The 12,705-nt window shown below is 37.0% G+C and overlaps 1 protein-coding gene across 6 annotated transcripts in view; it reads left to right on the forward strand.

The window, feature by feature from the left end:
- The first annotated feature begins 313 nt into the window (after window positions 1-313).
- MDM2 (MDM2 proto-oncogene) overlaps window positions 314-12,705 on the forward strand; it is a 35,626-nt gene continuing 23,234 nt past the window's right edge. For 2 of the 6 annotated variants that reach the window (XM_081060407.1, XM_081060408.1), the window contains exons 1-6: window positions 464-712; window positions 1,584-1,668; window positions 4,424-4,498; window positions 7,529-7,662; window positions 9,923-9,972; window positions 12,612-12,679. In XM_081060407.1, the coding sequence (XP_080916533.1) occupies window positions 1,588-1,668; window positions 4,424-4,498; window positions 7,529-7,662; window positions 9,923-9,972; window positions 12,612-12,679 (408 nt within the window). In that variant the 5' untranslated portion in view covers window positions 464-712; window positions 1,584-1,587. Of the gene's footprint in view, window positions 713-1,125; window positions 1,440-1,583; window positions 1,669-4,423; window positions 4,499-7,528; window positions 7,663-9,922; window positions 9,973-12,611; window positions 12,680-12,705 lie in introns of those variants that run through there. The other 4 variants (XM_081060411.1, XM_081060410.1, XM_081060409.1 and 1 more) reach the window with 4 other exon arrangements.

The following is a 12,705-nucleotide window of genomic DNA, read 5'->3' on the forward strand; positions in this document are numbered from 1 at the left end:
GAACCCCCGTCTTCTATTTCTCCAACTGGCACACTTCTATGCATCGTGTACAAGCCCATATTGCGGTATTTTTAATCACAAAGACAAACCCGGCTTGAAATAACTCATCTGTATACAACTCCAGCTGCTGGCGGTCAGGGCTCAATCTATCGCACAGCTGTTAATTTCGGTTTCTTTTTTGGTGCCGGCACTTAGACACCCATTTGCCCGCAGTTTCCACCGCGGTAGCATCTAAACACAAGAAAAAAAAAAACAGCACAACCAACAAAGGAGTTCTAAGCAGCCCGCGCCAAACGAAGCGGCGACGTCCCCCGTCCGCACGGGCGGCCAGTCGCACACGCCGAGCACCTCCCTCCCTCCACCTGCGGAGGCCCTGCCGGGGCCGCACGCGCCGAGCACCCAGCCCCGCCTCCCCGCACAGCCGGCGGCCCCCCCTCCCCCGCCCCGCTCCGCGGAGGTGGCCGGTCCCGGACGCGCACGCCAGTGCGCGCGCGCGCGCGGAAAACCCGGATGGACTGCGGCTTCCGGCGCGCTGCCCGCGGCCGGCAGGGGTCGTGAGTTGGCTGCCGCCCGGCCCGCTCCGCTCCTGTTGGGGCATGTGCGGGCCTGTGTGTATAGAGAAATGGAACAAGGGCTGCCTGAGGGGCAGCCCTGAGCCCCCTGCGCGAGATCCTGCCGCTTCTGCCGCCGGGAGCCTCCTTCTCCGGACCTAGTAAGTTCGATCGCCTCATTGGCCTGGGCCGCGTGGGTGGAATAGTTGCCCAGGCCCAGGGTGTCGGGCTCCCGCGCGGCCGTGAAAGGAACTGGACAGCTGGGGACCCCTGCCCCCGAGTCCACGCCTGGCCTGGGAAACCCCGCTTGGCGAGGAGCAGGTCGGGCCGGGAAGCGCGCGTGGGCAGTTGAGGGTTTGCTCTGCGCCTCGGGTCTCCTAGCGCGCTGTCGTTTCTAGCCTCTTCCCGACCCGCAGCCTTTGTGCATTTTGCGGTGGGCGGGGGGTGCAGAGCACGTGCGTTTGTGCGGGTTTTTGTTGGAAGGAGGTGAGCTCGTTGCCGCCCGAGAGGAGGGCGGGGTTTCGGGCCGGGTTCTTTGGGTGAGGGTCACGTGGGCAGGGGGCGCCGCATCGCTAGGTAAAGGTCACGTGGGCAGAGGCCGCGGCGGAGCCCCGGGCCGCCTCCGAGATGGGGGTTGGAATAATGACAGGTGCCTGTTCTGTAGCCAGTCAGCACTGGGTGTCGAGTCTGGGCGAGATCGGGCTGGTTCTGTGGGCAGGTTGACTCAGCTTTTCCTCTTGAGCTGGTCAAGTTCGGACACGTTCCGAGTCTGCAGTACAGGGAGCTAAGCCCTGACTTGTCTCCAGCTGCGGCTATTTAAACCATGCCTTTTCCCAGCTGTGTTCACTGTGATTACAGGCGCGCAGCACTCACTCCATAGTGACCCAGGTAAGGGCCCACTTGCTAATGGCTTTAGTTTTAATAAAGGCATTATTTAAAGGTATTATTTATTTCCTTTCTATGTGATTGTCTTTCTCACAGATGTTTCATTGTTTTAAGTTTTTATCGTGTTTTATTTTTTCCCTACTCTAGGCAAATGTGCAATACCAACATGTCTGTGTCTGCTGATGATACTGTAAGCACCTCACAGATTCCAGCGTCGGAACAAGAGACCCTGGTTGGTATTTTTGACTCAAGTCTAGCTTTTAATAATTTACTTCATTAGGTGATCGCCTAAATTCTGTAGACGCCCCCAATTCTAGCATGGCTCTTTAGGTGAAATTGTATGTACCGTAGCTTAAATTCTGCCACTGAGGCATAAAATAACTATGTGAAGTAAAAGTTAACTGTAAGAATCAGTATTTATTTTCTTAGCTCTTTACCACACTACATTTAAAAATGAGTTCCATTATCCTCTTAAGCACGGATGGTGAAGTTTATTATGTGATAAATTTATTTTTCTGTTTTGACTTGTTAGCATTTAACTTTTCAACTGGTTTCTAAATGTCACAAAAGTAATTTGTGCTTTTTGTAAAGACTTTAGGCATCACAGAAATGTAGAAAGTGAAAACTGAAAATTCAGAACTTTTTTGACCATGTCTTACATCTTTTGTGTACCTACCCCGATATATATGCACATGTGAGTTTTAATCTGGTACCTTCCTGTTCTTCTAAAACAAGGTTAAACTAGAGGTGTTCTACTGATAGCATCCATGTCAATAAATAAAATCCACAGGGTTCTAATGGCTGCATAGTATTTCACGGCAGTATACCATTTAAAAAATTTATGCCTTTACTGATAGCTTTCATTGCCTTTAGTTTTTGAGTATAACGCATAGTGCTACTTTGTACATGTATCCGAACATAAGTGTTATATGTGACTATTTCTGTAAGGAAGATTTTACAGAAGAACTAATATGTCCTAAATTACGCACATATTTGATTGCTACTGATAACTTGCTAGCTTACCAAAAGATTGTAACAACTTTCACCTCTGTCAACACTGAATATTATCCATCTTTATTATTATTTTGCCTTTTTTTGGTAAAAGGTATTGCATCATTGTTTAAATTTGTATTTGCCTAATCTTTGGTGAGGTTGGCATCTTGTCCGTAATCATTTGTTTATTCTGGGATTTGCCTGGTTTTAACTGTCCAATTTTCCTTTAGGTTTATTGTATTTTTCTTAATAATATGTAGTAATTCTCTGTGTTTTGAGTATATTTAACGTATCGTTTACAAGTTGCCTTTAACTTTGTTTATGTTGTCTTTTTCCAGTTGAGAATGTTTTATGAAGTCAAATTTGTTGACTTTTATTGGCTTTTGAATTTCATATCATGCTTTGGATGAACTCTCATCCCAAGATTAAGCAAATAAATTCCTGTATTCTAGTATTTTTTATTTTTACATCTAGATCTTTATCTGGAATTTATTTTTTTGTTATTAATGGTAAGATTAAGAATGGTATTATCTTCTATAGTAGTTTTCTTATTAATTAACACATGTCTTAATAAAAACCCATGGCTTTCATTGCAGATTTTTACTTTGAGTTGTTTTAGGAATATAGTATATGTAAAATTTCAGGAGAAAAAAGTAACATTTTATTTTCTGAGAGAATCATTCTTTAAATATTCTGGAAGTAAAGTACATATGTAAGCACAAAAAATGTGTGATCAGAAGAATCATTCAATAGGACATTTATTGTGTATTTTAAGTTTTCCAGTTATTAAGTAATATTCTGTTTATTAGCTGGAAGTAGGCAATTTTCCTAAATCTAGTTTTGAGATTTAGATCCCAAACTGGGATGTTGTCAGATTTCAAAGTTAGACAAAGGACAGGAGTATATTAAAGAGAGGTGCAGAGGTCCCAGTCTTTGTGGAGGTTGCAGGCTGTAAGGGTATTTGAGTTTTGAAGATTTTGATACAGCAACAGATAGAAAGCATAAGCACATTATATCCCTGCCCCCCTGGCCAGTTGTAATTTTTTTCTGTATCATTTTCAGAGCTTCTAGATCAAGATCAGGCCAACTACAGCCTGTGGGCTAAATTTGGCCTGCTGCCTAGTTTTATAAATAAAGCTTTATTGAAATGTAGTCAGACTCATTGGTTTACATATAATCTATTCTTCTGAGTCAGACCATCTGGCAGGCAAAACTTAAAATATTTACTGTCTGGCTTTTTATAGAAAAAAAATTGTTCCTTGATCTAGTTGGCTGTCTCCTTGAATACAAGTCATACGTTTTGTCTTTTTTTTTTTTTTTTTTGTTTTGCACAATACCTAGCATGGTAGAAGCTCGATAAATGTTTGTCAAGTAGGTAATTGAAATGGAGACAAACCAAAGTAGTGTGATATAATAGGAAAAATATAGTGGCTTATAGTTGAGGGACATGAGTTTGCAGTCTCAAATCTCTTATCTTTGTAAGCTTGGGTTATTTAAATTCTCCATTTTTCAGGAGCCTATTTTGGAGAAGGAAGAGATTGGTAAAAGGCCTCACACTAAAGATTTATTCTTTTTTCTTGGATTTTGTAATTTAGTTTACAGAAAGCTCAATGGAGTATTCCATTTATGGTTCAGTTTATAAGGTAGTAAGCTGATGTCAGAAACAACTGGAAGAAACAGAATAATTTTCACTGCATTGGCATGGGTACCTTTTTAAACATAATGACAATTGATGATCTTGAGTCCATGGCTATTTGCATAATTAAGTCCCAGCATTTTTTCCTCCGAACTCCCTAGATAGTCTGTGGTATTCAGTTTATATAGTCTTACATTTAGTGAAAACATTTTGACTTACTTTTTGAAGTCTAACCTTGTGAGATTGTTAAATGTAGTATCTGCTACCTTACTGAAATTCTTTATGGACGTGTTTGCTGTGGGGCTTAGAGTTCTATAATAATTTTGGAAGTATAATAGCAACTCTTTGTTCCTTATAGGTTAGACCAAAGCCATTGCTTTTGAAGTTATTAAAATCTGTTGGTGCACAAAAAGACACGTATACTATGAAAGAGGTAAGCTGAACTAAGAGTTAGCAAGGTAACTAATGTCTTACTAATTTATATATCCATAGGGAGAAATTGGCCATATAGAGGGATTTTCAGTAAGAAACAATAAGTATTGTGGCGTTTTAGACTATAATTTGAAGCTGAAAATTCTAGTTACACTTGAATTTCATTTCTCAGGAACTGAGACAAAGGGAAGTTCTGTAGGTGAACCCACTAGGCAGAATGGTAGTCTTGTCAGACTGCTAATTCCTTTTCAGAATCATATTTTTAAATGCATGAAATAAAATAGAATTAGGAAAGAAACATTATATTAGAATACAGTTATCAAAGTAATAAGTTTATAGATTTTTGCAGCAGATCTAATAAACATAATTTTGAAGTCGTGAGGAATATAATTGATATTTTGAAATGTTTATATCAAGCAAGCATAGTATGAAAACACTTGTGATTTTTATTGGTGACAGAATTCACAGGTATTGCTAATACTTTAATATAGGTTTGTTGCCTATATTAGTAATTGAAAGAAAAGCTAAATTTCAGTTAAAACTTAGTGAAAATAAGGATTTCTTTTCCATCCAAATCGTGGGGACTAAAGAAAAATAATACTTTTCCTCTCACCTTCTGAGTTCTTCTAGCCAGGCTAATAATCAAATTAACAGACATCAGATAAGCCGGAGAAAATAAAATTTTTAATTTTTATGTACACATGGGGAATTCACATAAGCATGACAATTCCAAACAAGTGAAGAAAAATTGGGTGTATATGTCATTTTGGACAAAGGAGGGGGTAGGGGTCTGAGATTTCAAAGGAAATAGGCAATTGACAGATAGTTGAGGAAGAGCAGAGCATACATGGCGAGTAAATTTTTGCTAGGCAACCCAGAAACAGTGGACGGGGGATCTAGTCAACAGGCTCCTGCTTGGAGTCTTCCTATCTGATGCTGAGGTGATTGTGCTCAGATTCCCTACCTGATGCAAGTTTTTCCCTCTGAATCTCTTAGGCAGGAAACGGGCGTGTCTGTCTAAGGTTCTCTTTCCGAGTCTTATTTCTTAATAATCAACTTAAAATCAATATTCCAAAAGGCAGCTTTTGAGGTGGCAAAACTTTAGTTCCCTTCAAAATTAATGGACTGCCTGAATTCTGTCCAAGGACTTCTTGGGCATCCATGGATTCCAGGTTAAGAACTTCTACACTAGAGATACATGAGTACAATACACTGTTTCTGGGATAGAGGTGAGCTGATTCATGACATGTTCTATTTAGTGGATACATTTCAGTGTTGTCTAGCTTTAAATTTGTGCACAGAAGCATGATTTTCAGTGATGGATTGGGTCATGGTAGACAGAATTTCAATGTGTATGAAATGTGGCTCTTCCCCATCTCTCCCACTTAGTTTATAGGGCTTAGATTGCTTAAAACACTAAAAAAGTACCTTACCTACATCAGGATGGCAGGGCAGGAAGAGAGTCCAGACCCTTTTCTTTTTCAGCCACACTTTTATAAAACTTCCTTATGGAATGTTTGGTAGAAGGAGTTTAGATTCTCTTCCTCCTTTCCCACTGTTAACCATCTCTCCAATCCATAGTCAGTCACGTAGGAAGTATTTAAGTCTGAACCCTGCTTAGCCAGTTAAGTATATAGACATCGCTTGCAGAGAAGTATCAAATGATGTTTTCAGGGCTGTTAACCTTACTACCATTAAATAATTAAGGAAGCCAGAAGGGATTTAGTAGTCGATAAAAATAAGACAATTGATTAAGGCCATCATAAAGACTTAGAATGCTTATGCTAAACCATATAAACAGTACTGTATATGTTGTCTGACAGTTTACAGTTGTAGGCTCTTTGTTCTGGGGCAAATGGGACAGTGATGAAAGCTAGTAAAAAGATAGTAGAAAGAACATTGGACCAGGAGTTGGAAGACTGGGTCAATTTTCTTATTTCTGATACTGTGATAACAGTTCTATGAAATATCAGAAGAGTGAGAATACTTGTAAAAGTACATTGTAAACTGTAGAACGCATACATATTTAGGTGGTTAATAGGTTTGAATTGAATGTCTTAAAATGTATCGCTTGCTTATTGGAGCATGCAGAATGTAATTTATCTGTATATGCATGATTCAGGGTCATTATTTTGATTTTATTGCCTAGATTATGTTGATACCTTTGAGAGCTTATTTCATTCACTGAATTCTCCCAAACTGTAGAAGTAATTAGTTAATTGACATGCATGATGTTGAGACTATTTACTAAATGACTCTAGGTCACTGCTATATTTCAGTTGATGTTTTTGATTCTGCAACTTTTTTTTTTTAAAGTCTTTTTCCAGGACCCATCAGCTCCAAGTCAAATAGTTGTTTCAATCTAGTTGTGGAGGGTGCAGCTCACAGTAGCTCATACGGAGTTCGAACTGGTAGTCTTGTTAAGAACACCACGCTCTAGGCTAACCAACTGAGCTAACTGGTCGCCCTGATTCTGCAACTTTTTATTGCTATCAGTGGGTTTGCATTTTGCTACCTTTTCCCTTCGAAAATGAGATCTAGCTGGACCATGAGCTCTAATGTGTCTCTTGGAGCAAAAATTAATATAAGACCCGGTCTTAATATGATGTAAGTCCGGGTATAATATAATGTAATACCGGGTATAATATAATATAATGCCGGGTCTTATATAATATAAGACCCGGTCTTATATTAATTTTTGCTACAAAAGACGCATTAGAGTTGATGGTCCTGCTAGGTCTTATTTTCGGGGAAACACGGTAGTACCTATATGTCTGGGTAAAGTTAAGGTCTGAAAAAAAATACATTTTAAAGTTTATTTTAGTTAGAAAAGAAGTGTCTGCTTCTATCAGATTAAAAGGGAAAGATTTAAAAGCATCTTTTTTTAATAGTACAGAAGGATTGTTATTCTAAATAGTTGTGAATAGTTGCTCGTTGTTTAAGCCTCTTCAGATAAATAAGATATTATTGAATGTATTTGAAACTAGCCTTTAATGTTCATTAATGCTCAGAAATCATATTTTTGTTTCAGGTTATATTTTATCTTGGCCAGTATATTATGAATAAACGATTATATGATGAGAAGCAACAGCATATTGTGTATTGTTCAAATGATCTTCTAGGGGATTTGTTTGGAGTGCCAAGCTTCTCTGTAAAAGAACACAGGTAAATTCTTCAGTTTAGTCTATTGTAAAAAGCCAGCTGGATAAACATTTCAGTTCACCTCCACCCTCACTCCCTATTGTAAGAGAAAAGTTACAACATATATAAAAGATGCTGAAATTTAATTTCTTAGCAATATAGCATATTGTTTGAGAACCTGAGTTTTGGAATCTTAAAACTTGGGTTTCGGACCCAGCTCAGTCATTTACTAGCTGTGTTACTAGGTAAGTTTACTTAACCCTCTCTAAACCTCAGTTTCCCTTGTTTGTAAAAATAAGGATAATATAAATACCTTATGTGGAGGTTATGAAAAGACATTGTGTAAATGGCATAGTGTTTGGTACGTAGAAAAGTATTCAAATATTAGCTGTTGGTTACTACATATTAAAAAAGTATTGTTGTAATCACTTCCAAAATCTTCATTCTACCTCGTGGTAAAGGCTTAAAATTTGAGCTTTGGTTACTTTGGAAATCATTTTCTTTATTGTATACCATTATGGTACTTAATCAGTTGATTTAACCCGGATAACATTTCTAGAATTTTTCTACTGGGAACTGAAGACTGTTTTTTCAGTCATTCTTACCTTACATTTAGAATTCTTTGTCTTGTTTTAAGGTTTAGCACAGTTTATATGGAGCCTTAGCATGTGTATCTTCATAAATGGGATGAATACTTTTCACATGAAACAATTAACTAGATTCTACTGGTATTTAATGCTCAATAATATAGCTAAAAAGATGGCAATTAAATGGGATAATTAAAATACCTTTATTATTATAAGCATAATATAAATGTATTATTGAACATTAAGAAAAGACAAAGCTAAGAATAGGAGGAAAATGACTATAGTTTGTCATTGAAACGTATTTTTACCCGTCAGTTTTATATTATGCGTAGATGCGTGTTTTAACCTAGTTGTGAACATAATATATTTAATTTTGTTTTTCTTAACATTATATAACATCTTTCCATTGACAAAACCACTTCTGTTTAATATTTATCATTTTACACTTGACCTTGAGATGTAAGCTTTAATTCTATAAGTTTTACCTATATTGGTGATTTTGTACCATTTGAATATTGAATCTTCGATGTTTGGGAATATAGTTTCTGATATTGAAAGCATAATATTAAAATTATCTTTGACTTGAATTCTAATGTTGAGAGGTTAAACACTGGGGAAATTACTGACTTGGAAAAAGAATATGAATAGAAATATTGATTTTTTTATGAGTTTAAGGAGCTGTGTAGTCAATCCCTAGGGTGAAAAGAAATAGTTGGGTTTGATACTTCCACCTTAACCTTGAAAATTAGAAATGATATATTGAGACGAGTAAACATTCTCTAAAATCATTAAAAAACAAACAAACACAGCATAATGTCATGTCAATGAATAGAGGAATAAGTGAATTTTCTTCCTATTAGAATTTAAGTTCCATGGGAGCGGAGATTTGTTTCTAATTATTCTTTTCCCCAGTGTCTAGAACAATGGTATGTAGTAGGTTCTCAGTATGTATTTATGAAAAGAATGAAGACTGCATTATTTTTTTATGGTCTTTTTTTAAATTGGGGAATATTAGTGAACAGTGTGTTTTTCCAGGACCCATCAGCTCCAAGTCAAGTTGTTGTTTTCACTCTAGTTGTGGAGGGCGCAGCTCACTGGCTCATGTGGAAATAGAACTGGCCACATTGGTGTTATGAGCACCGCGCTGTAACCGACTGAACCAGCCGGCCACCCCAAGACTGCATTATCTTTAATAAATTTTAAGATTAAGAAAGAAAATTCATTAGATAATTGGCCTAAGATTGGTGAAAGTCAAAATTATAATCAAGTTCCTATATAGTGGGTTTTCTATAACACACTACTTTTTTAGGTAGTCTGCTTCTAAGCACACAGCTAGAAAATTTCTTACTGAAAATAAGTACATATATTAAACTGCCTCCTGCATTTGTTCACACCCATTCTCTGGGGTCCTTTGATAAAGTCTATAAACAAGGCACATTTCAGGAAATGGAAATGTGAGATCTTTCAGCTAGAAGAGACCTTAGTGATTATTAAAAGTAGCTGTATGTAATCATTGTGCATCTAAACATGGCACGTTTTAGGGTCTAGAAGCGTAGTATGTAATTTGAATGCAGTGATTTAAAATTTGATTTGTGTGTAGTAGTTCAAACTAATAGTGCATTTAAAAGTCTGATTAAATCCAGTTTAATACATTTTTATTTTAAAATGTACATGTCTTATTTTTTTCTCCCTACAAGGAAAATATATACAATGATCTACAGGAACTTAGTAATAGTCAATCAGCAGGGTAAGTTAATTTTGAATACCATAAACAGTGCCATAAAAATATTTTAAAGACATTTTGTATATATGCAGTCACTTTAAAATTGTGATTCTCTTTAAAAGTTGCTTTAATTATAAGTTTAATTATAAAAGAGTATGATGAATTTAACAGGAAGAAACATGTATAAACTAAAACAACATAATACTAAGGTTCTAATGCAGATTTATGATATATAAGGTTGAATATCCTATTACCTCAGTTTAAGGGGGGATATTAAAGTTAGAATTTGTTTTGAAAGGTAGATCATTTCAGAAGCTCCTGCTTGGTAGCGATGTGATTAAACCTTGAAACATGTATTGAAAATCTTTGGGAAGTAATATATATACATAGGTCGCACCATTTGAAAGGATAGGTATTTTTTTGTTTGATTTTTATAGACAAAGCTTTGTTTACCAGTTTGTTTAGGTAAGTGCCATTTTACTTTTCTACCTTTAGACTTGTTCTTAACTGCTTAATTTTGGGGTCACATATCCCCTTAATAATCTCAAAGCACTGGGTTCTTATTCCAGAAAGATACACATATGTAGTCGTATGCTGATTTAACAAGCAATTCTCCAGGGGAAAAGTCCTGATTTGTACTTGTTGCAGATTTCCATGCTATGAATACTCCCATCAGGTCCATTTCAGGCTATAAATATGTAAAGTTGGGAAGAGATGTGCAGTTTGCTCTCGGGTACCATTGGGAGCTAGCTTCAACATCCCACAGGTTTCTTAAAGCCCATCCTCAAGAGACAAGAACTGTTCTCAAAAGTTTTCTTCCCAGAATGAACTCACCACTCCATTGTGCTCCCGCTATTCTGTATTTAGATTTTATTGTTATATATATTGCTTTGGTACACTTGTTTGTATTTCTCTCTTCTATTCAAGTTTGCATTCTTCATCACACAGTACAGTGTTTTATTAATGTGTTTAGTAAATGTGTTGAATTGAATAGTTATTCTTTCAAAGTTAGGATTTAAGGCCCAGAAAAGGGCATCACCATCTTATCCTAGAATAGAAGTAATTATTAGTCTGGTGACTTGACATTTTATTGTTTTACAAAGCTCTGTAAAACCAAATGAAGGCAAATAAAAGAACTGCAGTATTTTCAGTTTTCTGAAGTATTATTTCTGATGTATTCGTTCATTCATTTAAATAAACCTAGATAGATTACTAGGAAAATTCTATTACTGAGATGGTAATTTGTAGATTACTTACGTTCTCATTCTGAATTTGTCTCAGGTTTCAGTTTAATAGCATAAACTTCAGAATTCATACCAGAGTTCTAAACCTTGTCACACGTAGTGCTTTTGTTATATCTGTTTTGTGATATCTACTTTATTATACCAAAACAAAATATAACCTATTTATATGTATAACTTAAGATCAGTGTAATACCTTGCCCATAATATAAAGAAGAAACAAAGTATTATGATAATGTATGCATGTATAATGTCAAAATGTTAATGCTCAAGCCTGACTTCACTATTAAGATGAAAATGTCTCCTAGGGAATAGTAAAGGGCTTTTAATAGTGATCTTGGTAATTGTATATATCCCATATCTGAAACTGACTTTTGAGCTTCAGGGCTACATATCCAACTACAAACTAAACTCAACTACCTGAATGAGTTTCATCGACTTTAGTTCATTATCTTCCCATCCAAATATGTTCATTTTCTACATTTTCTGTCTTGGTGAATGGTACTACCTATTTTTCTACCCAAGGTAGAATCTTGGAATCCTTGACTCCTTTCTCCCTTGCCTTGTATATCAGATACCGTGTTTTTTACCTTTCTAATTTCTCTGGAGTTTATCCTTTTTTCCACGTCTTTGTTTAGGCTTTAATACTTTTTTTGTTTGTATTATTCCAGTTACTGTTTAATACTGGTTTTCTTGCCTCTGCTCTCTTTTCCTTCTATTTTGCAAGAGTGATTCATCACTCCTGTGCTTAAAATGACCATTTTGGGAGGGATTTCTTATTGCTCTCTGGATAAAATACTTGCTGTACACTAGCAAGTCAATTTTATCTCTTGGATTAAACCTTTTTATGGGGAGTGGCTTCAGCAGTGCCTTAGGGAAGATTCTGAAGTATCAGCTGGGAAGAGTGTAGAGATGCAGGATTGACGGCATGAGTGCTGCTTGTGGACATCCTTATGCTGCTTAGTAAGACACACAGGATCATTTCTGATCCTGCTTACGTTCTGGTAGTAGTATACTGTCAGAGTTCCCTGCACCAAGCACTGGTCATCCAGTTCTGGATGTGGTGTTTTAATACGGTGTTCCCTCAGTGTGGAATGACCTTTCCTAGTCCTACTTCTACATCTACTGTGAAGCCTTTTCTGGTTTCTTATTCCTCAGCTCTGTCCCTACCAAATAATCATTGCTCTGCTTCACCTCTGATTTATACTTCTTTTATTGTGTTTATTGCACTTTATAATTTCTCTTATGTATCTTCTGTATTCACACTGAATTATTTACATCTCCAGAATCTAGCACAAGGATGGCACCTGAGAGACTCATATTTATTGAAAAGTTAAATTGTGTAAGGAGTTTTTCCTGATATCTGTGGAGCAGCCGTTTCTCTCCTAGTTTGTGATTTTTTTTGTTTTTGTTTTCTGTCAGAACCATCAGATTCAGGCACATCTGTGAGTGAAAGAAGGTATCACCTTGAAGGTGGGAGTGGTCAAAAGGTAATCTTGAAATTAACTCATTCTAA

The sequence above is a fragment of the Rhinolophus hipposideros genome (genome assembly GCF_964194185.1).
Source record: "Rhinolophus hipposideros genome assembly, chromosome: 9".
NCBI classification, from domain to species: Eukaryota; Metazoa; Chordata; class Mammalia; order Chiroptera; family Rhinolophidae; genus Rhinolophus; species Rhinolophus hipposideros.